General features: G+C 38.2%; 1 protein-coding gene across 1 annotated transcript in view; it reads right to left on the reverse strand.

The window, feature by feature from the left end:
• Window positions 1-4,490: 4,490 nt before the first annotated feature.
• The window catches only part of CNTNAP5 (contactin associated protein family member 5), an 880,881-nt gene continuing 858,057 nt past the window's right edge, over window positions 4,491-27,314 (reverse strand). The window contains exons 22-24 of the mRNA XM_082465787.1: window positions 9,459-9,677; window positions 7,775-7,846; window positions 4,491-5,534 (exon numbers count right to left, since the gene is read on the reverse strand). Of these exons, the coding sequence (XP_082321913.1) occupies window positions 5,338-5,534; window positions 7,775-7,846; window positions 9,459-9,677 (488 nt within the window). The 3' untranslated portion in view covers window positions 4,491-5,337. The remainder of the gene's footprint in view (window positions 5,535-7,774; window positions 7,847-9,458; window positions 9,678-27,314) is intronic.

The raw sequence follows: 27,314 nt of genomic DNA on the forward strand, positions 1-27,314 counted from the left end.
ATCCAAGTGCATTAAAGAGACTCCTGAGTTAGGAGCCAGGAGAGTGGGAGGAGCTGCTGCCAGTGAGTCGCGGTGGAAGCAGTGACTTTCCTCTCGCAGGAAGGTCATCAGTTGTCTCCATGTGTCCCCTCTTCCTCCTCAACCTGTTCCCAGTGGGTGTGGTCAAAACACCCAAACCAACTTTTGCCTTCATCTTTGCTCACGTCTGTTCGGCCACTTTGTAGACTATAAACATTACAAAAGACAGACAATTTGCTTACAAAGTACAATATTACACTAAAAAAAAAAAAGTGTGCTTTTCTGTTCTCCCTCAGAGTACCTTAGTGGAAAGTAACACAAAAGTTGCTCAAAAACAGAAAAAAATAGTTAAATATGAAAACCTTCTATGAAGGCTTCAAATAACTGTCAACTCAAAAGGAAATGTGTCTCTCCCTGTCAAACAGAGATGTATGGAGAATGTCACAAAGGAAGCCTGAATAACAAACCTATTTTGACAAAGAGTTTGTGTAGGTGTGTGTTTGTGATTTTTTTTTTTTTCCCCTTTAGGAGGTTCAGCTCTTTGGAATTTGTAAAAGCAGGGATGAAAAGTAAGGACAAGCAAAATCTTCAAACTAGATGGCTTAACAAGTAAGAGTGTGGGTGAGGAGATGGGGGGAGGGTAAGAAAGACCCAAGAAGAGTATATCGAAGTAATTCAATCAGACTCTGTGTTTTTTAAAGAAAACACTATCAAACTGCATGAGAGACATGAAATAGCACTCAGTTATCTTCCAAGCATTCTGAAAGTTTTGAGTTTGCCAACACCGTCTTCCTTTAACCACCTTTGCACCTGCAGGAATAAGGAAGACTCTTTATTTATTTCGTCTACTTGGGACCTCTAAGACAATGGGGGACTAATTATGTCCAACCCTTGAGGTTAAGGAAAAATGAGTAGCAGAGCTATACACTGTGTCTCAAATTCCCTTTGGCAGGCTTTTCCCAATTCCCAATGCGGTTTTGATGGATTGTAGCTAAGGGGGAATTCAAAGGACACCGGGCGTTGGTGGACAAGCTGTCAAGACTCTTTATAAGAAAGAATTCAACAGCCTGATTCCTAACTCTCTGAATGTCTTGGAGCTTCCCAGTGTAGCTCCTGTAACTGAATGAGCTTCCTGCAGAGAAGAGAAATATGTGATTTTCAGGATTGGAAAAATTCCCCCAGAGCAGAGACATGAGACCTCACTTAGATGCATGACACTTTGAGTCAATGAATTACTCAAAGATATCCTTCATCCATTCTCAGAGATCTTCCTAAATTGAGTCAAAATGGTTCATCAGGACACAGTAGGGTTTTAGGAGGAGCTGGGGTATGACAAAGACCCCTTAAGGAACGTCTAGAAGAACAAGGGCATGCAATAGTTCACCAATACACGGCAAAAAAGAACTGAAAAAAAAGGAAGAGGGGAGAAGTGGAGATTGCTGTTTCCTACCTCAAATACGGTCCCCGAGTTGTCACTTAGGTCTGACCCATGAAAGGAGGACTTTCAGAACCCCCTACCCAGAATTAAAACAAGAATGGAGAGAATATACCCTCCCCAAAAGTTCTCTAGAGACAGGTATCATTTACTCTTACCCCTAAAGAGTCAACCCATCTCCCTCCACAGAAACACACCAGCGTAGATTGACATTTGCTTCGAGGAAGAGAAACAAAGCAGCTTACTGAAGGTGGAAGTGAAAAACAAGAAAAAATATATATAAATATTTTCCAGAAAGTATGTTTCTTTCCGTCTCTAGCAAAGGTGTTACTAGAATGATAGTGTAGAACGTTAGCCCTATATTGTACAGCATTTTATGCATACCCCTATTACAACAATACATGCCTCCCCTGCTAGACTTTGGGCTTCTCAAAGGCAAGAACAAGGCGTAATGTGTATGAATACACCCAATATCTAACACAACCCTTGGAGTATTGGGTATTCAATAAAAACTTCATGAATGAATAAAGTACAGAACAATTTTTTTTCTTTTGTTCTGATCCTACTCCTGTGACCAACCCTGTGGTGGGCATCAGTCTGACAAAAGGTGGAAGTCAGGTGGGTACCATCTGTGTTATTACTAAAGCGGATAACAACTGTTTTAAAAGAATCAGCCCTAGGATCCTTAAAATAAATATCACATTTGCAGTTCAGAGTACAGAAGGGCTAAGTGTTTCTTAAAAATATATCTAGAGAAGTGACAAATGTTTAATTCTGTAGACAAATTCTCCTAAAAACCATGGTGATCTAACCTATACACACACACAGAGATGCAGTGTTAAATATATATTTAGGGTAAGCAAATACACTGCTGCTTACATACACAGATTTGTTTGGTGGGAATAGTATCAATGAAATAGCCCCCCTAGAATGTGAAATTGCACATGTATTTTTGGTTTTCCTGTAAAGTTACCACATTCCATAAAATACGTTGGTAAACAGCAATTACCAAATAGGGTTAAAATGTAGGATTAGGGCGATCCAGTTGGCCAGAGCATGCAGTCAGGAAACCTGAAGCAGAAAACTGTGGTTAAGGAGGCATTAGAATGCTTTTAAGGACTGTTTGTTTTAGATTATAATTGTTCAAGGATTGAAACACTCACACAATTCAACAATTACACAAAACTCCATGGATCTTGGTACCACGGAGGAAAGACAGGCAGAGTTCGCACTTCTTTGTCATTGCAAATTGTGTTTTCCTTTGGAGACAGCAGCTTGCTTGCTTTCCATACACATCTGGTGAAAGTTAGTGTTCTCTGGGGTTATGAAATATTCCAACCCTGTAAAAATAATTCTTATTTAGCCCTGAGACTCTTCTTATAAGAGTGACGTGCTGAGTGCACTGTCTTGGCTTCGTCATTAAGTCTGTGATACGCAGTATGTATGGATGGATAGTCTACAGATGTGGGGAGGTCTGCTGGTAGATTCTGTAGTGCAGATGTGACAAGGATGTAGCTTCCCAAATTTTTCACCCTGCAGAACCCCCCCACAAGCCTATAAAAGTGGATGAGAAAAGCAGATCCTCCAAGGCGGCCTCTGTTAGTACTCCATTTCTTCTATCAATACTGGGTCAGCAAAATATAGTCCCTACTTCTCAGAGATTGAATAATGAGCAGTTCCAATTTTATTACTCACACCTTCCTTTTCCCTTCCATTTCGTTACTGGAGATGCTTTGGGCTAAACCCACTACACTTCATGGTGACTTTTATTTCAGGGGACGAAGGACTATGTCACCAAGCAAAAGGCTGATTTATATAGTCTTTTTATGGAAAGAGAAAATTCAGGAGTGAACATTGGAAATGGGAGAGAACAGGGCAGGAGGAAACAGTAAAGCTCTTTCCTCTTATGAATGGATTATTCATCTTATTAAAGTTAGAAGGAAAAAAAAAAGTTACCTTTGTTAGAACCCCTTTAAAATAAATTTGCTAGCAAAAGGATATAATGGGAATGATTAAGTAAGAATCCACAGAAAAGTTTGAAAAGAGAGGGTGTATTTGGAACAACATCTTCAAGTTGAGAAATATGATTACAAATGAAATCCTTACCCCACGTGCTCTGACACTGAAAGAAAAGTCTGGAATAGACCTGAAATGGGGCGAAGCTGAGGAGTTCCTCCTTGTGAGCCTTTTCATGCAGGAGAGTGTTAAATAGTCAGAAGTGACAGACACACGGAGAACAAGATGGGATGCAAATCGAGTCTGTCTTGTAAAGAGAATCAGCAAGTAATTTCCACGTCTGTGGACCATTCTATTCGCATTCCCAGCCTACTGGAGCATTTATATCCTTTCCCCCTTATCTTTTTCCTGAAGCTTGACCAGAGGCAAAGAGTGAGGAATATCACTACAGCAAAATCATCAGGATTCGTACCACCACCTCGTGCATGTGCCCAAGATAACTTCTTGAAGGAATGACTGTTTCACGGATGTTTTGGTATCAAAAGGGGCAAATACCCTGAAATGTGTCACTGCCTCGTCTGGGAGTTTATGCCTGCAGAAAGAAGTGTGTGTGGGGCCTTTATATACATAGGCTGAAGTGGATCTGAAAATGTGATGTGCTGTAGGACTTAAGGGCTCCTCTCAAATTAAGCAGTGGGGTCTCCCTGGAGCTAGTCAGAATGCCTCACACATCAGTTCATCCTAAACCTCCTAGAGAAATGGCTCAGTGGACAGACATGGATTATTATGTCTATTCTAAAATGTGAAACCTGTGTTTACTTTCTTCACCAGATCTTTAGTGAGGGGAGGGAAGGAAAGAATTCTGTTTGGTATTTCTTTGCTTTCATGCAGTTTTTTGTTTGTTTGTCTTGCTTTGTTTTTTGTTTTTGTTTTTCTTTAAAGCTGAGTTAAGATGGTTTAAGCTCTTTCATGGAACCAAGTGCTAATTTAGACTTTTATTTGAATTGCTTTTTGCTGCAGCAATGATATATATATATATATATATATATATATATATATATATATATATATATATATATATATATATATATCAGTATAATAATCCCAGGAATAACCTAGTTAGCATTTCTCACAAAATTGGAAGAGGCATTTTTTAAGTTATAGAACATCTACTTCCTAGCAGCTTTCTTTTTACCTCCTAGTTTCAAGCGACTACTTTCCATGCTTCCCCTAGGTTTATGCTATTGTGTGCTGTTCTAAAGTGTCAGCCCCGGGAGAGAGTGGTAAGAAAGGAACAAAGCAATAGCTCACGACTATCAGGAATCCTATATTTGAAAATACTCAGGGGATGAGTCAGAGCGAATGATGATGATGAGTTAGGGTAATGGGCTTCCTGTGGGGGGAAAATTAACACACAACAAACCTCTCTTTTTCCTTTTAAAGTGCCACTGACACAAACCAGGCCCTAGCATCTTCTTTTGGTACCCTGAGTTCCCTGGTCGGAGTGGACTTGAAATGGGGGAGGGTGTTGAGGATGACCGTTTCATGCCGAAGTCACAGAGCTCAGGTTCAAGGTAAGCCTGTAAGACTGAATGGTTGCAGAACTGAAGGCTGCATCTTAGAAAGTGGAAATACGGAACTGAATATGGACATGTGCACACATGTGTCTCTTCCTTGTCTAAAGTAATCAGTCTCTTGAATGATCGTTTTCACCATGATAAGTTTGTCACAGAGGAAGGCAGTGGCCATAGCTGCCTGGTATTCTGGGCTGGTTCAAGGGGATAGATGCTGTGGTGAATGCAGGTATGTTCCAAAACTAAAAGGAAAACAGAGAAAGAGAATGACCAAAATGAAAGATAGGAGAAAGAGGAGAAGGAGAAACCAAAAATGAACAACAAAGGAAGAGTATGAGGTGGCCCTGCAGTTTTTCAGATGAAATATTCCCGCTTACACTCGCTCACTGTGTTTTGCAAATCAATGTCATTTCTAAAGGAACTGTCCAAATTTTCCGGATATTCCTTCTCCTTCATCTGGTTGGTACGATGTGACTGCTTATGCTGGTAAAGGAAGCGGCTCATGATGGCGATGATCGAGAAGATGATGAATATCACCACTGCTATTACTCCTGTTGAGAAAGAGGGACGAGAGAGAGGGAAATTATCACAAATCATCCGATCAAGAGAGAGAATTCAATGTAGACAAGAAAGGCACTTAGGAGAAAGAAAGAAACAAACAAACAACAAACTCTGCCGCATGTCCAGAAATAAACACAGGCTGAAATGCGTTCAGGCTTCAGTTACAAAAAAAACCTCTTTCAGGCTAGTGAGAGTGCAAGCCAGTTTCAATAAGAGGAAGTTTTATTTAATGGAGTAAGAAAGCCATCAAATAGATATGGAATCAGACTAGCAAAGGATCTCTTAGTAAATTCCTTCAAGACCTGCTTTAAAGAATGTGTCTGAATCATTTTTAATTAGCACATTTCTTTGTCACCTTGCAAATAAGTATCTTAGAACTACTTTAGCATCCTAGAAAAGAATACGCAGATATCTCACTTCCCAATACATGCTCTATGGATGTAAACTTGTTTATGGTATATTTTTGCTTTGCTAAAAATGTTTTATTAATAATGAAATGCTTACTAAATATTCAGGTCATTCTACCCTGCTGTGCACGCTGCAAGGCATAGGCTCGTTTGAAGATGGTACCCCTCTGTCCTCCAGAGTCAACTGCAATGGCAAACTTCTACGCTGTTGTGTCAGATACTATCCTACTTTGATTGTATGTGATTTTACGGGACCTACTTGGCAAGCTGTCCTCACTGACCCTAAGGTCTTGTCCCTACCTTTGCCAGGAAGGCTCTTGAGAAGGGAATAGCAAAGTCAGCAAAGTTTACAAGGCAGAGTAAAACCAGGTAAGTTAACAAACCTAGAAATAAACTGGATATAGTGAGTGATACCCAGGAATGGACTGCAGCATTCAGAGATGAAATACAGAACCAGTTTCCACTCTATTCAGGGTGGGAGGCTGTGAACCTCCAGGACTTTTTCTCAGGGGTTGGAATGAATTTCCTGCCTTAAACAGGCTCATAGAAGCCTGTACATGGGTGGGAAAAAGTCAGCAGTCACAAAAGTCTTTTCTCCATTTGTCAAATGAGAAATTATAGGAAGAGAAACAGGCACCAAATGGTTTCCTATATTTCTTGTCGCCAAACAAAAATCAACTTGGACTCTTTACCCTGAAGCAGATATTCAGGTCAGACATTCGAAGAACTTCCTTAAGGAAAGGGTGTGTGTGTGTGTGTGTGTGTGTGTGTGTGTGTTTCCTCACAACCTTATTGTAACAATGCACTTCTGTGCTCCCCTTGCCATTTGTCCTTCCAGCCTAGAACACTACTCACTGGCTCTATTGTTACCTGTTTACCCAGCCCACCCCGCCTTGCCCCCGCCAAGCTGTGAGATCTTGCAGGGCAGCGTCTGTGTCTTTCATCCTTGTATTCTTGTACTTAGCGCTGGTCCTGACCCATAGTGGGGGTTCTATCCATAGCCGTTAAATAAATGGTTACTGTTGATTTTTAAGAGCAGAACTCCATCTGGTGTGAATTAGTCCATCTAGCCTGCCAGAAAGCAGAGATGGGGCCACCTGTGAGGACCATGGTTCTCAGATGGAAATGAATTCTGTCTCTCACAGGCATCTTACACTAAACAAGTTTGGGATTCATTCCGTGCTGCAAGGCCCAGATGGAAAAATCAAGCTCCTGGAGGCAACAGCCAAGCTGAGGCAGAATACAGAGCAGTGAGGCCAAGAGGCTGTGAGAAAATGGAAAAGCAATGGGGGCGGGAGGGAGAGCGGAGCTCACAGCAGAGCGGACAAGAGCTGCCTCTGTAACCATATGTGCTGCTAGATCGGAAACTACAGTCCTGTGGGCTTCACCGTGCTCATTAGATCCACTCGGTGGAGAAAAGCCAACAGTACTACAGCTTTGCCCATCTGTCTGCCCCAACATGGCTTTTTCCCATATGTAGTTTTATTAGTCTGTTTTGTGCTTTAGGAAAAATGACAAGTGGATGAGATAAACAGGATGCACGCTGCCTGTCTCGAAGTAAATTATCCAGCTCTTGCCTATGCGCTCAGCTGTCTGGTGGTTCAGGGAGGGATCCCTTCATGGAGCTGCTGGTGCCGGGCTTGGAGGGGAGGGTGCCTTTGATCATCCCAGCATGTGCGACTATTCATGAAAAACCTCACGTTCTTAGATCATGCAGGGTTCTGGGTGCTGGATAGCCACACTGAGGAAGGATTCAGGTAAGTTCCTCCAGAGCACAGAACCACTGATGTCTTTTCTGCTTTCAGCCACAAAGAATGGTTTACCTCCGATGAGAGCCGAGTCACTTTGCACTGCGTTGGTGAGTGGTCCCCGCTCATCTGTCTTCCCAAGAAGATCTGAAAGGTGTAAAAGACACTCAAAGTCCTAGAAGGAGGTCTGCAATATGGCGTTGTGATGACACACCTGCATATTAGACCAGGTGCTCTCAAATAGTTGGCATTTTGGAAGGAAACCAATCACACCCAAAAAAGCATTTGAAGTATACTGCTTACACCCCGTAGTTTCATGACCCTGTTCGTTTCTATGTAAGTTGTAAGATAAGAGGTTAAAAGACATGATGGTGGTACTCTGCTCGTATCTGCTTTGGCCCACAGCTTACCTCTCAGCCTACCCTTGAAGTCCCTTTATTCTTTGCTGGACAGTTACTATGCGTGTCAACCGTGTCAACTTCTTCCCTCAAGCACACCTGCCTCTGCTTCAGAGGTTTCTTTAATTACAAGAGATTTCTGACTCCATTGGCAGGAAAGGGCAAAAGTGCTGGTGAATTAGCACCCCCAAGAAACCCTCACACATTTTACTATATGTACATTAGCATATATGGTATTAAAAAAAAAAGAGCGTCAAGTTTGAAGGCACATAGACCTGGTTTCGAATCCTAGCTCTGACACTTATTGGTCTGGTGACACTGAGCTACATACATTTTTAAATAGCAATCTGCAAATGTATTAAAGGGGGTTAATAATCCTATAGGTATGCATATAGTGCACATAAAATTGTCAGGACCTATAGCACCTATCATTAGTATTGCTGTATCATTTAATCCTCAGGAAATGACTACAACATGATTATAATTTTTCCCAATCTCACACATAAGGAAATTATATCGAAGCCATTAAGTAACCTGCCCAAAGTTGGGTAGTTCATTCATGGAAGATTCAGAACTCCAATCAAGGTTAGCCAAGTGTCGTATTCAGGTTCTTTCTAGGATACATACCTGACCATTGCCAAGAAAACACCAAGATTGGTGATGAGCAGGCAGCAGCAAAACTCTGTGCCCTTTCTTTGCTTGTAACTCATAACTTATTTGGCATTTGATGACCACACCTGATTAAAATAAATCCTAAGAACTCTCCAAGACACCTAGGATGACAGTGACTGAGAAAAGAAAAGGTATTTCAGGAAGCGGCAAAATAAGAGAAGGTGTATGGATGGTACTCCTGTGGGACTTTCCTTTTATCAAGGAAGGTCGCTTTTAATCACATGAATTGTATTACTGATAGATCAACAACCAGCCTGCCTTCCTGACCCCTAAGCTCTTTAATCCTCAGAGCAGCAATCACTTAAACAGTAGTGAATATATATATATATACATTTTCAGATTGTTATTCAAAAATGTATGTAACACAATGTCACCAGACCAATAAGTGTCAGAGCAAGGATTTCAACCCAGATCAACGTGCCTTCAAGCTTGATGCTCTTTTTTTTAATAACATATATGTTAATGTACATACAGTTAAATATATACACATATATCTATTTCTAACTACTCATTAAAATTAGGATTATCTAAACATATTAAATATCACTAAGGAATCAGTCATAACTCTTAACCACCTGTAATCATACAAGGTAAGGGATTGGGTAATATTAGCCTTTAGCCTGGAAGCTTCTTGAAGACATCAAAGTAGCACTGGTGCGAGAAGTTCCCTTGAGTATTTTCTTGCACACCTGATGAAGAATGCACCGTGGTCACTGCATTCACATCCGAATCCATCATCGAGCCACAGCTGGATTCTGTCAAGACCCCTTGGATGGTTACAGGTGCGGTGGCGACGTGGCGCAGGGCTGCCTTCAGTGGTGCTATATGGTTGTATTGGACTGAAGCCAGACAGCCAACAAAACCCAGGGTGTTTGCTTTAGCAACTTCAGAATCCAATCCAAGATTCTCTGCAACATGAAAGACAATCAGTTTTTTTAAACTATGCTCCATATCTACTTTAAGTAATGTCTGAAATTACAGAAGTTACCTCGTTATTTTTTGAATAAAGGAAATTGTCCCCCATCTCTCTTCATCTCCTCTTTCCAAACTCTACCCCCACTTCCAGTGTCAGTATATCAACCACATATCATAGAAAATTGCTAGGGCTATCTTGCTTTGAGATAATGTTTCAAACTTTAAACTTTCATTCATGTATTTTATGAACTGTAACGAATACTTAGTAAATCTCTTCTACACTCTAGATGTTTTATATAATTTAGATCATTATCTCCATCACCATTTATTTATGGATTCTGGTGATTAATTCAAGCATACTACAATGCTCATTACAGCATTTCACTCAAAATGATAGCAAGAAAAAAATGAAAAGAGGAAGACAGAGTGATTAGAATTCAAAGTGGTCCTCTCAGAAGTTTATCATGTTTGGTGTTTTAAGCAGCTTATATACACTGACCTTCCAGTCAAGATTTTCACATGCTTAGTTCTGTCCATGGTACTGATCGGTGAGCATGGAGTTTCTATGACAGAAATCAATCTCCCAAAGTATCTTTGAGTCTTTATAAAAGATAACGAGGCAATCATTTATGATTCACGACAAGATCAAATGTCTCATTGTCTTCAAGATTTGTGGTAAGATTGTTCAATAGCCCATTTCTTTATTTTAACAAGGATCATTTGGACAAATTGCTGTGATGTAATTACATAAAACTACAATACGAGATGAACCTTTTTTTTTTTCCCTTTAAGGCATAATAGTTTCAACAGACCTAGATTGTTCAGATAGATATTTTATTATGATAATCTGTTTATTTTCTGGAAGAGGATAAGGACTTTCCTCTCTATCAGGTAAATTATAATTTATTTCCAACATAAATGATCAAAGAGTGCCGCCAGGGATCACCAACAAAGCACTTTGTTGGCCACATTTAGGGAAGACATATAATGGACATATGGATCAAAATGAGAAATTAACATCCCTTAACAGTGCTTTTTCTAGTTTTGTCCTCATTATTGTCTCCCCCTTCAACACCCATGTAAACCTTGCTAATTTATCATCCCTCTCTTCTTACAGGAAAAGAAAAGAAATCATGTGTTAATTTTATGTGGCTATTGTAACAAATTAACACAAACTTAAACAGCATAAAACAACACAAATGTTTTGTCTTACATCTCTGCAGAAGTCTGATACCGGTCTCACTGGGCTAAAATCAAGCTGCTGTCAATCTGCATTTTTTCTAGAGCCTCCAGGGAATAACCCATCTCTTTGTCTTTTCTAACTCCCCAAAACCACCCACATTCCTTGGCTTATAGCCCCCTTCCTGTATCTTCAAAGCCAGCAATGTTGCATTTCTTCCAAAGTCACATTTAATACTAATTCTCTTCTTTTGCCCCTTCTTCCACTTTTAAGGACCCTCGTGATTGTACTGGGCTCAGCCAGATAATCAAGAATAATCTCCCTATTTTAAGGACAGCTGATTAGCAACATTAATTCTTCTTTGCCAGTTAGCTTAACATATTCACAGGTTCTGAGGATTAGGATTTGGCTATTTTTGTGGGTCATTATTCTTCCTACCACTCCATTCTTCTTGAGATTCTGTGAGAACTTTCCAGTTAATGATAATAAAAATCTAATAGAGATGTGAATTGACACTCTTCAAGTGTGTAAGAACATGGGGCAGGGGTGGGGAGGAAACTGCGGTCTTCCAAATATTCCTGTAAATATTCTACAGTGGTGGTACATATTTGTTACATACTCATGAAAGCATCACGTATGCCTATTTCTCATTCTATGCTTACAAAGACTGAGATTATGAGCATAAGAGACTGCTCAAACACTGTTATGCAAAAGTCTTCCACACCAAAAAGCTTTAATTAAGACTAAGTGCTATTTGTCGAGTGCCACCATAACTCAATGTACCCTAGTGTAATTCACAATGCACATTAGCTACTGATTGGTAGTTTTCAAGGGATAGAGTTAGAGATCAGAGGTATTTACAGAAAGAAGATAAGAGAAGGGAAGCATAAACTTGTATGAAGATTTTGCCTTGAGGGATTTCAAAGCAGTGGAAAGTGACATGTCACTGTAGCTATGCCTTAAGGGTCTAAGTCAAAACTGCCAGATCTTATTCCTAGAATTCAGTTAAAAAGAAGCCTGTATTGGTGCCAAGGTCTTTGAAGGATATCATTATTCTGACCACCATGAATCCAAGTTCCAGGTAAAAGAATCGGCACATGGATAAATCGGGGGAAATGCCAGAAAATGACCACCTCTCTTTAAAGGAAGAAATGTTTTGGATCAAGTCTTATCTCTAGGAAAGTTAATTTATTCTAGATATATAAAAAGCATGCAAACCTTGAGAGGGTTCTGAAAAGAAATGAAGAAAGCAAGAGTCCTTGATAGCAGAAAATGCTCTCAGTATGAGGCCTGGCATAATGATTTCTCAGATTCTTACATATATGGAGAGGAAAAAAAATGTTAAGATGGTTCCAGATTATATTTACTTCTTATAAATTTGTTACCTAATATGTGGTAAGAAACAGTTGTTTGCTAAAAATGCATTTGTTCAATATTCAACACCTATTGGGTACCTACTATATAATAATGCAATATTTTTTAAATTATAGAAATGTGATTGATGTGCAGTATTATGTTACTTTCAGGTACACTATAGAGTGATTTGACATTTGCATACATTATGAAATGATCACAATGATAAATCTAGTAACCATCTGTCCCCATACGAAGTTATTACAATATCATTGACCATATTTCTTATGCTGTATATTATATCACCATGGCTTATTTATTTTATAACTGGTGGTTTGCATCTCTTAAACCCATTCACCTATTTTGTCCACCCTCCACCTGCCCTCCCACCCCAACCCCTCTGGAAACCACCAGTTTTTTCTCTGTATGACTGTTTTCATTGTTTGGTTTGTTTGTTTGTTTTGTTTAGTTTTTTAGAATCCACATAATAAGTGAGATCATATGATATTTGTCTTTGTATGACATTTCACTTAGCGTAATACCCTCTAGACTCATCCATGTTGTAGCAAATTATGAATTTATCCATTCATCTATCCATGGGCATGGGCACATAAGTTGTTTCCATATCCTGGTTATTATAGATAATGCTGCAATGACATTGGAGTGTATACATCTTTTCAAATTAGTGTTCCTGTTTTCTTTGGGTAAATACCCAGATATGAAAATGCTAGATCATATAATAGTTCCATTTTTAACTTTCTGAGGAATCTCCATACAGTTTTCCATAGTGGTTGAACCAACTTACAATCCCACAAAAAGCACACCAGAATTCCCTTTTCTCTACATCCTCACCAACACTTGTTATTTGTTGTTCTTTTTGATAACAGGCATTCTGACAAGTGTGAGATGGTATGTGATTGTGGTTTAGATTTGCATTTCCCTGACGATTTGTGATGTTGAGCATCTTCTCATGTTTCTGTTGGCCACCTGTATGTCTTCTTTGAAAAAAAAAGTCTATTCATGTCCTCTACTCACATTTTTAATATTTTGAAATTGTGTTCCATGTATATTTTGGATATTAATCCCATGTTGGATATATCAATTGCAAATATCTTCTCCCATTAACTAAGCGGCCTTTTCATTTTGTTGATAGTTTCCTTTGCTGTGTAAAATCTTTTTAGTTTGATGTAGTCCCATTTAATTATATCTGCTATTGTTTCACTTGCCTGAGACAGATCCAAAAAAATATTGCTAAGACTGATGTCAAAGAGTGTACTTCCTTTGTTTTCTTCTAGGTGTTTTATGGTTTCAGGTCTTCATTGAAGTCTTTAATCCATTTTTAGTTTGTTTCTGTATATGATATGAGAAATTAATCCAGTTTGATTCTTTTGCATATAGCTGTCTAGTTTTTTCCAGCACTATTTATTGAAAAGATTTTTCCCATTGTATATTCTTGCCTACTTTGATGTGGATTAATTGCCCATATAAGTGTGGGTTTATTTCTGGGTTTGCTATTCTGTTCCATTGATCTATGTGTCTGTGTGTGTGTGTGTGTGTGTGTGTGTGTGTGTGTGTGTGTTTGTGTGTGTGTGTGTGTGTGTGTGTGTGCTGGCACCATAATGTTTTGATTATTATAGTTTTGTAGTATAGTTTGAAATTAAGGAGTGTGATACCACCAGTTTTTTTTCTTCTTTCTCAAGACTGCTTTGGCTATTCAAGGTTGTGTGTGTGTGTGTGTGTGTGTTTCCATACAAATTTTAGAATTATTTGTTTTACTTCTGTTAAAAATGCCACTGGAATTTTGATAGGGATTGAACTGAAGATTGCCTTGGGTGGTATGGTTTTAATAATATTCATTTTTCTAATCCATGAATATAGTGCATATACAGAGGATTTTTTTGCATCTATGTTCAGAATTTACAAGTTTGGCTTGTAATTTTCTTTTTTCCTTTTCCTTTCTTTCCCTTCCTTCCTTTTCTCTCTTTCTTTGTTTCTTTGTTTCTTTCTTTCTTTTGTGTGTGCAGGTCTTTTCTGGTTTTGATATCAGTGTGATACCTCATAGTATGAATCCAGATGCATTCCTTCTTCTTCAATTTTTTGGTATAATTTGAGAAGGACAGGTGTTAACTCTTCTTTAAATATTTGGTAGAATTCACCTTTGAAGCCATCTGGTCCTGGACTTTTGTTCATTGGGAGAATTTTTTTTAATTATTTTAAAAAATTTTAAAATGATTCAATTCCATTACTGTTAACTGGTCTGTTCATATTTAATATTCTTGATTTCAGTCTTAGGAGATTGTAGGTTTCTAGGAATTTATTCATTTCTTCTAGGTTGTTCATTTTACTGACATATGATTTTTGTAGTTGTCTCTTAGGATCCTTTGTATTTCTGTGGTGTTAGTTGTAACTTCTGCTCTTTCACTTCTGATTTCATTTATTTGGGCCCTCTCTCTCTTTTCTTCTTGAGTCTGGCTAAAGGTTTATCAATTTTATTCAGCTTTGCAAAGAACCAGATCTTAGTTTCATTGATATTTTCTTTTTTTTTGGCTCAGTTTCATTTATTTCTGCTCTGATCTTCATTTCTTTCCTTCTACTACCTTTGGGTTTTGTTTGTTCTTCTTTTTCTAGTTCTTCTAGTGTAAAGTTAGATTGTTTGAGATTTTTCTTATTTCCTGAAGTAGGCTTGTATTGATATAAAATTTCCTTCGAGACTTGTTTTTGCTTCATCCCATAGAATTAGGATCATTGTATTTCCATTTTTATTCGTCTCCACGTATTTTTTAAATTTCCTCTCTGATTTCTTCAGTGATCCATTGGTTGTTTATTAGCATGCTGTTTAGACTCCATATGTTTGTGTCTTTTTGCATTTTTTCTTGACTTTTAGTCTCATACAATTGTGGTCTGAAAAGAGGCTTGATATGATTTATGTATTCTTAAGTTTACTGAAGCTTATTTTGTGGCCTAACATGTAATCTATCCTGGAGAATTTTCCATGTGCTCTTGAAAAGAATATGTACTCTGCTGGTTTTGGATTAACTGCTCTGTATATATTTATTCATCTATCTGGTCTGTCACTTAAGACCAGTGTTTCTGTATTGATTTTCTGTCTGGATGATCTGTTCATTTATGTAATGGGGTATTAAAGTCCTCTATTATTGTATAACTGTCACTTTCTCCTTTTATGCTTGTTAATATTTGCTTTATTTCAGTGCTCCTATGTTGGGTGCATATATATTTATGATTGTTATAACTTTTTTGCTAGATTGATCCCTTTACATTAGGTACTATCCTTCTTTGTGTCTTGTAACAGCATTTATTTTAATGTCTATTTTATCTGATTTCAGTATGCTACCTTAGCTTTCTTTCATTTCCATTTGCATGAAATATCTTTTGTCCATCACCTCACTTTCTGTGTGTGTCTTTAGATCTGAAGTCAGTCTCTTGTAGGCAACATGTATATGTGTCTTGTTTTTTTATCCACCGTCACTCTATGTTTACAATAATTTTTTTAAAATATTATTTCTATTTCCCTTCCATGTATATGCTATTATCATCCAAAATATACAAGTGAAGAAGCTGACACTATTAACGTTAAAATATATACAGGAGCTCACGTGGCAAAGTTGAGATTTAAAGCAAAGTCTTTATGACTTGAAATGCCGAACTCTTTATGTAAGCTATGCTGCCTCCCTAAAAACCTTCCAAAAATATCCTAGGTATTTTTGTAAGATACTTTTATATAAATTAGCTAAGAAGAAATAGGTTGCAAAAACTAAGGAAAGCACAAGTCATTCTGAACTCTTGATTATATTAAAAATAATGCATTTTCTAAGTCATTTTATTCAATTTTTATGTTATAATTGCATTCAATTTATAAGGAACTAGGCAAGGGAACTATTGTATGGGCTGAGCTACAGAATAAATATGGAAGACAAACTTAACAGTGAATGTGGCTACTCAGAAGTGGTTGAATGAGAATGCAAATAAAGGCCCTACCACTGGAAAATGCCACTGTTCTCTTTCTCATTCTTCCCAAGGTTTTCTGCTAACATATAAGAGTCCCATCCAATCAGGAAGAACTGCAAGGTTTCTCCTTATATAATATATACCATCTCCTTGAGAAACCACAAATATCTTACAAAGAAAATTTCTTATTTGAAATTGACATAGTTTCTACCTCCCAACACACTTTAAATATCACTGAAATATCACTTCTGATTCTCATTAGAGTCTATCTCTCTGCTCTCAAATACTGACTTAGAAGCAGCATGGTGTGCTGAAATAGCATGGATTGGAGGTAGGTAGACCTAAGCTGATGAATTATGCCCTTGAACATATGACTTGTATTTTCTCATTTCTGAGATTTGTCCACTGTAAAGTAGTGATAAATAGTACTGACAACATGAATTGTAGTGGAAATAAATATAAAAAGCATGATTCCTAGCTCAGTGCCCATACATGCATTTATTATTATTATTATCATCATCATCATCATTATCATTATTCTTCCTACTACTCTTCCAAAGAGTTCCAAAAGCCTTTGCCTAGATTCAAGGGCCCTCAACATACCCAAGTAATACTGCATTTATATGAGAAAACTAAGATGTAAACGCTTATGTGCTTGTCGTAAAGACTAAACTTCCACTTCATACTGACTCATAACTGAATATATGTAGTACTAAAACTTTGAATGACTCAGTTGGTTAAGTTAGTATAGACTAACTTCTTTAAGCATCTGAAAACTTGACTATCTACATTAATTTGCAAACACTCATTTCTTCAAAGCAAAGCTATGCCCCTCTGTTAAAACTAGTGGATTTTGTGATGCCAAGGAAAATAGCACAGAACCAATGTTAGCCCCAGAATGTGCAACATTTTACACAGTCACAATTGTTTGACACTAAGAGAGTGATAGAGCCAATCCAGGCAGGTTTTTGTTTTTTTTCTGGATATTAAAAAAAGAAAAAGAAAAGATCAGCAATTTGCTAAGAACAGACATTGCTGTAAGATGTAATATGACATTTGCTATATGTCAAAAGCCATTGATGACATTTGAAACATGAAGTGTCAAAATACAAGCCATGCAGACCCACACAACCTGGGCTTACGAGAGAGTAAAATGTACCATCACAAAACATAAATAAAGAACTTGATATTAATGGAAGATATAAGCGATATATACAAGTAAAGAGTATTTCCCTCAAGAGTACTTTGTGTCTTTCGGTAATAGAGAAACAGTGAAAATTTAACTATTGGGAATATTCACATCTCTCAAATAAAGCTTTTAATCCTGAAAGAGGAATGTCAAACTGTATTTTAAAAAATACTTGGCGGGCTTCCCTGGTGGCGCAGTGGTTGAGAATCTGCCTGCCAATGCAGGGGACAAGGGTTCAAGCCCTGGTCTGGGAAGATCCCACATGCCGCGGAGCAACTGGGCCCGTGAGCCACAATTACTGAGCCTGCGCGTCTGGAGCCTGTGCTCCGCGACAAGAGGGGCCGCGATAGTGAGAGGCCCGCGCACCGCTATGAAGAGTGGCCCCCGCTTGCCACAACTAGAGAAAGCCCTCGCACAGAAACGAAGACCCAACACCGCCATAAATAAAATAAATAAATTTAAAAAAAAAAAAAAAAAAAAAAAAAAAAATACTTGGCATTTACTTAATGTTTTTATGCTTTTCATGGTATGCACATTTGTACAGCCTATGCAAATATTCATCCTTGTAAAATAAGAAAGTGTGAGATAATTATACCCAATTAACAGTTAGGAAAATTAAGACACAAAGTCAAGTAATTGTTTAAAGCAAATTACCCGGTCCGTGGCCAATCCAGGTCTGATACCTAAGTCTCTTGTATTCTGTCTTTCTTTTCTCTGTTATGCCATATTTAATAGCTTTCTGTAGGTATTGATTGTTGATAAGTCGAAAAGAAACCTCACCTCCATAACATGAATTAGAGCCCTTCACTAGCTAACACCCACCCACCCAGCCAGCCCCATCTGTACTACATAGAACCGAACTTCTCACTCTTCTCTTAGTAGGTGCAGATGTTCTCTCTGCCTGGAAGGCCCTTCTGTCCCTTAACTACCTGGATAACATCCGTTCCTTCTCTGTTAGACCTACGTCTATTTATTGGTCACCTATGAGAATCACACTCTGTGTGAGACAGTGGACTTACAATTGACAGCTAGCAGACATATTTAACAGACCAGCAATGATTTCAGGCAATAAGTCTTATGGGAGGAAGACATCATTGTGGCTCTGGTATCACAGAAGAGACCCCTGACACAATCTAGGACAGTGGGGATCAAATTTAGTATGCAAATTAATTTTCCAGGGAAATGTATGAAAATGCATATCTTTGAATCTCTACTCATTCAGTAGATCTGGTGTGGAGGTATCTAAGAATTTGCATTTTTAAAGCACATTCCTAGACACTTATGATACGGATGGTTCAGGAACCCCACTTTGAGAAACATTAATTTAGGAAAGATGGTTTGGAGAACAATGTATTAGGTGATCAATCAATCATGCATGAGAGGGTGGGCAGAGTGTTCCAGACACAAAGCAAAGCCTGTACAAAGCCTAGACTGAGAAAGTCCATCACATTTCAAACACTAAATAATCAAGTTAACTCTACCTTAAAATAAGGCAAAAGATGATGTTGAAAAGATAGGCAGGGGCCAGGTGGAGTTAGGAAAGTACTTTCTCCATGTTCCCAAGGCATTTGCTTACTTCTAAGACACTTCTTTTATTTCACCGTATGTTTACAAGTCTGTCCTTCAACAGGATTGGCAGATTCTTGCTTTCAAGAAACCTGTCCCTTTCTAATTTCCAATCCCACCAACTAGGACACAGTGCCTAACACACAGAGCATTTTGTAAACCATAAAAGGAATTGATAAATAAAAAATAAATGTTTCCTAATATCAACAGTAATGCGGCCTTATCAGGGATATTTAGATATATTTAAAACTTTATTCTGGCCGTTTACAAGCATTTAGTTTCTTTACTTTTACATTCACATTCACAACACATTATGTGGAATTCTCTTTGATGAAGCCCAATCCTGATGAGAACTTCATTAATATTTCCTGCAGCTCTGCCAATGGTACTTATTGAATATTTCTCTTCATTATTCTAAGTATTTTGTTACCTAAAGCTAAATAAACAGTTTCTATGGAACCTGAGTGACCCTGTAAATTTGGTTGCTATATATCACAGGGTCTATTCTGTTTGTAATGGCCCCATAGGCTTAAAGTATCAGAGCCTGTAGTTTTGCTCATCACACTGCTAAGGAGATGCCTGCCAAATACTGCATGACAGGTTCCTTACCTTCAGGTCTCAGGATGAAAGCCCCACTCCAGAAAATCCATATTATGATGAAGTTTTCCTTATTTGCTTACCACTAACTGCCAATTTACTAACATAGTATTTTGGGCATAGACGTTGATAAATAGATTTTTTTGGATGATTAAATGGGTCTCAGTTGCACAGGATCTGGCACATAGTAGGTCTTCCATTACTCTTCTTTAAGTAGAAATATATACATACACATAGATAGACAGACAGACAGATGGATAGATAGATGGGTAGATAGATAGATAGATAGATAGATAGATAGATAGATAGATAGATAGATAGACAGATAGACAGACACTAATGTTACAAAAAACATACAAAAATAACCAAGTTGATTCGGTCAACAAAGTTCTACCATTTGAGAATTCATTCTCTCCAGTGAATAGCTCATGGGCTCAACTATATTTTTCATTTTTAAATTAGGTTCCTTAGTTACATGCATTACATAAAAGCAGCTCTATAGATATATGACAGTGACTACTGGATCAGTAAAACCTTAGCAATATATCCAAATTTAAAATTCTAGATATCATACTCCCAATGCCAATTCTGCTTATTTTCCACAAAAAAAGTCACTTTTCTGACTTTAAGACTGGGATGCTCAAGTTAACGTATAAACTCATTCCTTTGGGATTTAAAAATACAAAAAGAATTCATCCTAGGGTGCTGATTATTTATTTGATGTGGGCCCAGAACTAGACAACTCACGTGTCTTGAATTATGTTGTTTACTCTGTTAAAGGAAATGAGCAAAACTAGAGCCCTGCATGTCCTAACAGAGAGTCTTTTAACAGAGTCCAAAAATAACCTATAGAAACATACTCTATTCTGTTATGGAATTACTAGCTGTGAAGTTAAAAGAAGTACCAAAAAGAGTAAAAGCCATACTGAACACCTCCAGTGATCTGATGTTATTTCTTTTATTGTTTACAGAGTTAGGTATAATGCATATTTTGTGAGGAGGCTTTCTCCTGCAAGTAACAGAAAATCCAACTTGCAGAGACTTAAACATTACAGGGATGAGGTATCTCAAATAACAAGGAGTGTAGAGGCAAGGAGAGCTCTGAGCATGGAATTTCAGGGCTTCTCCTCTGTGGCTGTCTCATCCTCAGGCTGGAATACGGTGGTCGTGCAGTTCCAGGCATCACATCCAGACACAACAATGTCCAGAAGCAATACATAAATACATAAACAAAAGCTGCCTCAATTCTGTGTATTTTTTTTAAGAATGGAGAATCCTTCCTCAGAACCACATACACACAGTTACCCTGAAGGCTTCTTCTAATTGGCTAGATTGTGTCCCAGGTTTATGCTACTCCAATCACTGGCAATGGAGAGGGACCACAAGCATTTGCTTAGATCAGTAGTTTTCAAGACTTGTTTTTAGTTTCCAGATCCATTCTCACTCTTAAAAATCTTGAAGAGATTTTGGATATCTATATCTGTTTTGGATCTATCAATATCCATTGTGTTAGAAATGAAAACTGAGAACATTTTAAAAGAAGCCACAGTACACATTCCATTAGCCGTCTAAATGGTGATATCATCACACATCTTGTAGCCTCTGAAAAACTCCATTCTACACGCATGAGAGAACACTAGTGACAAAGTTCATTAATATCTATTATTAAAATGAAGATAGTTTTGACCTCGTGGATTCCCTGAAGAGGTCTCAGGAGTCCACCCTCCCAATGACCACAGGACCAAACTTTGAGAATCACTGGCTCAAACCAATCAGGAGGAATCCTCAGGGACTGCAGATGAAGACAACCTTCCCATGAGCACATGAATTCATAGAGGAGCATGAATGCTTAAATAAAATTGGAATTCTGTTAGGAAGGGAAAAATAAGTCAAAATGGATGTTGGGTAGGCAATCAACACTGTCAGCTGCATACATATAAGGCAATCTCTGGAGGGAAGGAAAGAAGGAAGGAAGGGAAGGAGGGAGGGAGGGGAGGAGGGAGGGAGGGGGAAGGAAGGAAAGAAGAAGGAAAGGAAGAAAGAAAAAAGAAAAAGGAAGAAGGAAAAAGAAAAAGAGAAGAAAAGAGAGAGAGAGGGAGGGAGGGAGGAAGGGAAGGAAAGGAAGGAAGGAGGAAGCAAGGAAGGAAGGAAGGAAGGAAGGAAGGAAGGAAGGAAGAAAGAAAGGTATTCAAAAATAACTTCCTTTTAAACTGAATGTATGTGTGTGTGTATCCACCCCTCCCACCATACACACATTCAGTTTAAAAAATAGTTATTTTTGATCAGTCATATATTGACCTCTGCAAAAATCCTCACGTCTAGGTTGAATGTCCTAAATTTGGCTGCTCTGTATAAGGAAAAACGAGCTATTCTATAGGGACCAAATGGAGACCAGCCATGGGCAATATTGATCAATGTGCATAGCAATGACTGGTCCTTGGTCCTGGCAGCTGATCTTTCTGGGAAACAAACCTTCTGTGCTGCTCCCAGGCCTGGGGGAGGGAGAGATGGCATATTTGTCTTTGTGTGTCTAGATTATTATCCAATATATAATTGGTAATTATTATATTAAATAAAAATAACTCATTCAAATATTTCTAACACGATGATCATAAAGCAGCCCCTTCATCTCTCTAAGTCTCAGATTCCTTATGGGTAAAACTGATCATTCTATATGCCTTGAGGTTTGGTTTACAAGACACATGGTGTGGCAGACAATAAGCCCCACCCTCCAAAGATGTCCACGTCCGAATCCCCAGAACCTGTGAATATGTTACATTACTTGGCAAAAGAGACTTTGATAATATGAGTAAGTTAAGGGTCTGGAGATACAAAGATTATCCTGGGTTATCTGGGTAAACTTAAGGTGATCATAATGGTCCATATAAAGGGAGGCAGTCAGAAGTAGGAGATATGATGACAGAACCAAGAGGATCTAGTAATTTGAGGAAGGGGATACAAGCCAGAGAATGCAAGTAACCACTGTAAGTAGGAAATGGAAAGGAAACAGTTTCTCCCCTGAAGCATCCAGAAGGAACACAGTTCTGCTAGCACCTTAATTTTAGCCTCATAAATTTCACTTAAGACTTCTAACTTCAAGAACCGTACGATAAATTTACCTTGCTTTAAGCCACTGATTTTATGATAGTTTGCTAAAGCACCAACAGGAAAATAATAAACATAGGAACACTCTTTGAGAATGCTAAAGCAGTTCTACTTTCTACATTTAAAACATGCCCAGAAATTAATGTTTTAGTGGCTATAAAACAATGATAATTTTCTTGTTTATATATTTCTATTTAATAAAGTTGGTCATTGTAAACCATCTCCACTTTGTGCAGGTCCAATATGCATGAATTTCAGTTACCATGATTTAAATAACACCAGTCCCCCAACAACATGATTCAAGTTTCAGTGACTGTGATATAAGCATAAGTAATAGTGCATAAAGTACAAACTCTGTTGCTAGCTCTTCAGTCCACAAATTAACAGGTAAATAGCAGATGTGCATCATGATTAGTAACAAATCACATCATTTCTTTCAAAGTCTGTGGTAGATTGGCCACTGTGCCATTGCTGATTTAATGAACACACAGACAGCAAAGCGTATAGTTGTGTAGCTTCTTTGTATCTCAGTAATAAACCCATATGACATTTTACAGAAAAATAGATAACCCAAAGAGGGAATTGGTCAACAAAGATGATTTTGCAGCAAAGAAACAGAAAGTGAGAGCACTGGAAGTGAAATTCAAATGTAAATAGATGTATAGAAGAAATAGCTGGCCATGGAAATGCTGACACCGGCACAGAAAGACTCTAGGTCTGCAGTCACAGGAAATTAGCGAAGGTGATAGGAATCAATATAAATGAGGTGGTTCCTGACAAACAGAATGGCAGTGTCCCAGAGGAAGTGATGCCAGCAAAAAACTTCACAGTAAAAGAACTCTCCAAGATGTTTCATGACATTGAAAACACAAAGGATGAAATGGTGGAAGCTGCTCCAAACTTAGAAAGCAGCATGACAGTTGACCAAGGCATAAGAAAGATGCGCCCTCCATATTTAGTCATACAGCTAGATGGCGGCAAGCACTGTTCAAACTATTCTTGAAAGATTTTTTGCAAACAAATGAGATAGTCTAATTCTCAATGTTTCTAATATTTTAGATTACAGAGTACCAAGTAAATACTAGTTTTTCTTCATTTCCCTAAGAGAGTTTTTATTTATTTATTTTTATTTTAGAATTTTGTATGGAAGTTTAGTTGATTTATACCTTAAGAGAGTTGTTAATGCTTTGGAAAAAATTGTTTAAAGGTCATAGAGCTAATCATGTTTTTCTCATGAATGATTGCTGTTCTTCAGGATAGCATATTTGTGTTTTAAGATGAATCTGTAAGACTTCATAAAAAGGAAAAGTATATTTCTGGGATTTCATTACAAGAGGTATTTTGGAACTAGTGTGTTTTGTAGTCGGCTTCCAATCACACTGCAAATGTAATTCAGTAAATACTAAATGAGGATGGATTGTGCACGAAGCATCAGTGATGTTGTCTGCGTAAAGGCTGAGCCCGCTTAGCTTTCAGAGTGGGTGTGCCACAATTATGGTGCACGACCCACCAGCAGGGGACTGGCCCCTAAGGCAGCCCCCAACCATGCCAGTCTAGACATTTCTTTCCTCCACTTCCTGTAGAACTCTCATCTATAGCTCTTGCTTCATACTTAACCTTATGCACCCTTGTTTTGTCTCTTGCATTGTTTTCCTTGACACACAAGGAGGTGGCCTCCTGGATGATGAAGATCAAACTGGCTTCAATGACCCAGATGTGAGCAGACATATTCATCCTCTGTCTCCTCTGGAGGGCAAGAAACCCATGAGGTATCATCCCAACCCCCACTCATCAGTTCTCAGCCATTTATACAATTGCTCTGCATCAGTGAGCTTCTGCATTTGGCTAAAAGGGTAGCATTTTCTTCTCTCTTTCTCCATCTGATTCAGAGAGTATAAAATCACACATTATTCCTGTTAGTTATAATTTTCATTTGACTGCATGTAACAGACAATTTAAAAAAAGGAGAGAACAGTAGCTCAAATCAAGTAATAGTTTATTTTATTTTTTATTACCAGTTAATGAGAAGTCTGATGTTAATCTGTCTAAGGTTGGTATTTTGGCTCCAGATAACATCAGGGGCCCAGAAAATTTTTTTAGATTTACACTTTCCTCTTCATAGGCTATAGCTTTTGTTTTCTTCCTCATAAGATGACTCAATGAACTCCAGCTACTACCCTTATGTCCCAGCAGGGGGAAGTAGCGGGGGCAAAGAGCAAAAAAGGTACACATCTGCTAAGTCAGCCTTTTTGAAAACTCTACTGACTTCTTCTTGGAGACCATTTTCCAGGACCATGTTGCATGGCCATTCTTAAGAAGTAGGCCAGGGGTGTCCTGGTTTTAACTAGGAACTTTGCTCCCTCTAAATAGGAACAAAAATTTAATGAAAAACATCACTGTGTTCAATAAAGAAGAGGAGAATGAATATTGGATATTAGGTAGGCTGTTAACAGGCTCTGACTCAATTCCCTTCTGACAAACTTTCTTCTCTATACTTTCCTCCAATTAAACTGTTATGCAAATTCCCTTCTAGAAATAGATTTCATCACCAATGAATCGGATCCCTGGGTTCAACATTAAACTCCTCTACTTTTTAACATTGTATCTTTGGGAAAGACACATGATATCTTTTGGACTGTTTCCTCATCTATAAAATGGGAGTGGATGTGGTGCCTGAAGGTGGAAGATTAAAGACCATCTTTGACATGCCTTCTGTTGAGAGATGGGGTCTATTTCCCCTCCCTTAGAGTATGAGTTGACTCATGACTGCTTTGCTCAATGGAACGCATTGCAAATGATACTCTGACAGTCCCAGGACTAGCCTTCAATAGGTCTGGCACCTTCCGCCTTGGGGGCTTGGAGCCCCAAGCTACTGTGTAAGAAGCCCTACAGCCCTGAGAGACCATGCAGAGGGACCTCGAGACTAAAGGGAGAAACAGAGTGACCCAGCTGAGCCCAGCCTTCCAGATGTCCTTGCCACGGCAGCAAGCACGTGAATAAATCTGTCTTGTCCTCCAGACTGGTCCAGCTACTAACCATATCTCACCAAGAGAGTCTAGTCAACTCCACAAGGAGCTGAAGAACCAACCAGGCACACTCTGTCCAAGTCCTGACCCACGAAGTTCTGAGATATTTGCAAAACAGGTGTTGGGTTAAACTATGAAGTGATGGGGTCGTGTGACACACAGTAATAGACATGTAAGGTTCTACCTCATGTGTTTGTTGTGAGGATTAAATGTAATAATGAAAGTAAATGTATTAACTGATAGCCAAGCACATAGTAAATACTCAACAATGTTCAGCTTATAGGTATAGTATCCTCTAAGATTCCATCTACCTGCCTGTGGAAGGAGACGTTGGAAGGAAACATCCAATTCGTGTCTCTCACCAGCACTCACCACCCCAGAACTAAGTCTTCTATTTAGACTAGAAGCTAATGTTTTACTTCGATTCAGCCATTTCATTCCTCCTTCACTCTTCATGTACTAATTTCTCTGTCTGTAAGATTTCAGGGTCTGTGAAATGGGTTTATGCTTTATATGCCTTTTATTAAAGGCTGTGTGGCATAGTGGAATATATCCAATTTCTGGAGTCAGGTAAATCTGGCTTTGCACACCAGGTCAGCCAATTAATGAATGAAGGAGTGAATGTTATTGTTTGAATTCCCCCCAAAGGAGGCTCTAAGGCAGGCATCAGGGTGCAAGTACTTTATTTACAAGGTGAAGAAAACACTTCACCTTATAAATAAAGGGTGGTGGCAAAGATAAGGATGGGAGGGAAACTAGTAAAAAGTTTTTTGTTTTTTAATCAAACCAACCAGCACTGAGGGCAACTAAAACTTAATCCTACTGGGAAAATTCTAGGAGTCACTAGGGAGTACATACCCAAAAAGAACTTAACCCAATAAATGGTAAGAAACTGGGGTATTTAAACACTAGCTCCAGGCATTAAGTCCTTTATATTTCAGGCTTGTCACAAACACAAGCAAAGCATGCTTCAGTGGCTAGAAAAAGCCCTCAGTAAAATAATTCAGGTGCTGGAAGTTGTAAATGAGCTGGCACTGAAGTGGTAAAGGCAAGGGAATATGCAAGTAACTGTGCACAAGTTACTGAACCTTAATTAAAGAAGAATGTGCATCTTTGTTAAATGAAAAAAAAGGTAAATGTATTAAGGGCATATTTAATAAGATCAAAGACCCTCTTATATTTTAAGTCATCATTCTAGAATAAACCTTTGCTTACTGTCTAAAGCAATAAAGAAAACAGTACAAGATAAAACAAAAGTTACTCATCCTTAATTTCCTCATCTCTCAAATTAGGATAAAAATAATTAATACAAAAAGCAATTATACTGAACTCTATGTACATTATTTTGAATACTTCCAAAGCCCTGCCCTTGTGGAATTCACAGATATAGAATAAAGTTGAGGAGATAGCTGAGGTCAATAGATGATAATTGACTGAAACTCAGTCATTCTACTAAAAATAACAATACGTAACTCTCTTTAAATATGTACTCCCTTCATCCTAGAAACAGCAGAGATAACAATGGAGATAATACTCTCTTAGTTTACATAACCCAAATACTTTAATAAAAGCAAAAAGAATATACTAAGTAAGAGGAAACACCTTACGTGAAAAGAAAAACACCCAACTGCCATGTTTATCCGAGAAA

The sequence above is a fragment of the Balaenoptera physalus genome, assembly GCF_965194825.1.
Source record: "Balaenoptera physalus genome assembly, chromosome: 6".
In the NCBI taxonomy this organism is placed as follows: Eukaryota; Metazoa; Chordata; class Mammalia; order Artiodactyla; family Balaenopteridae; genus Balaenoptera; species Balaenoptera physalus.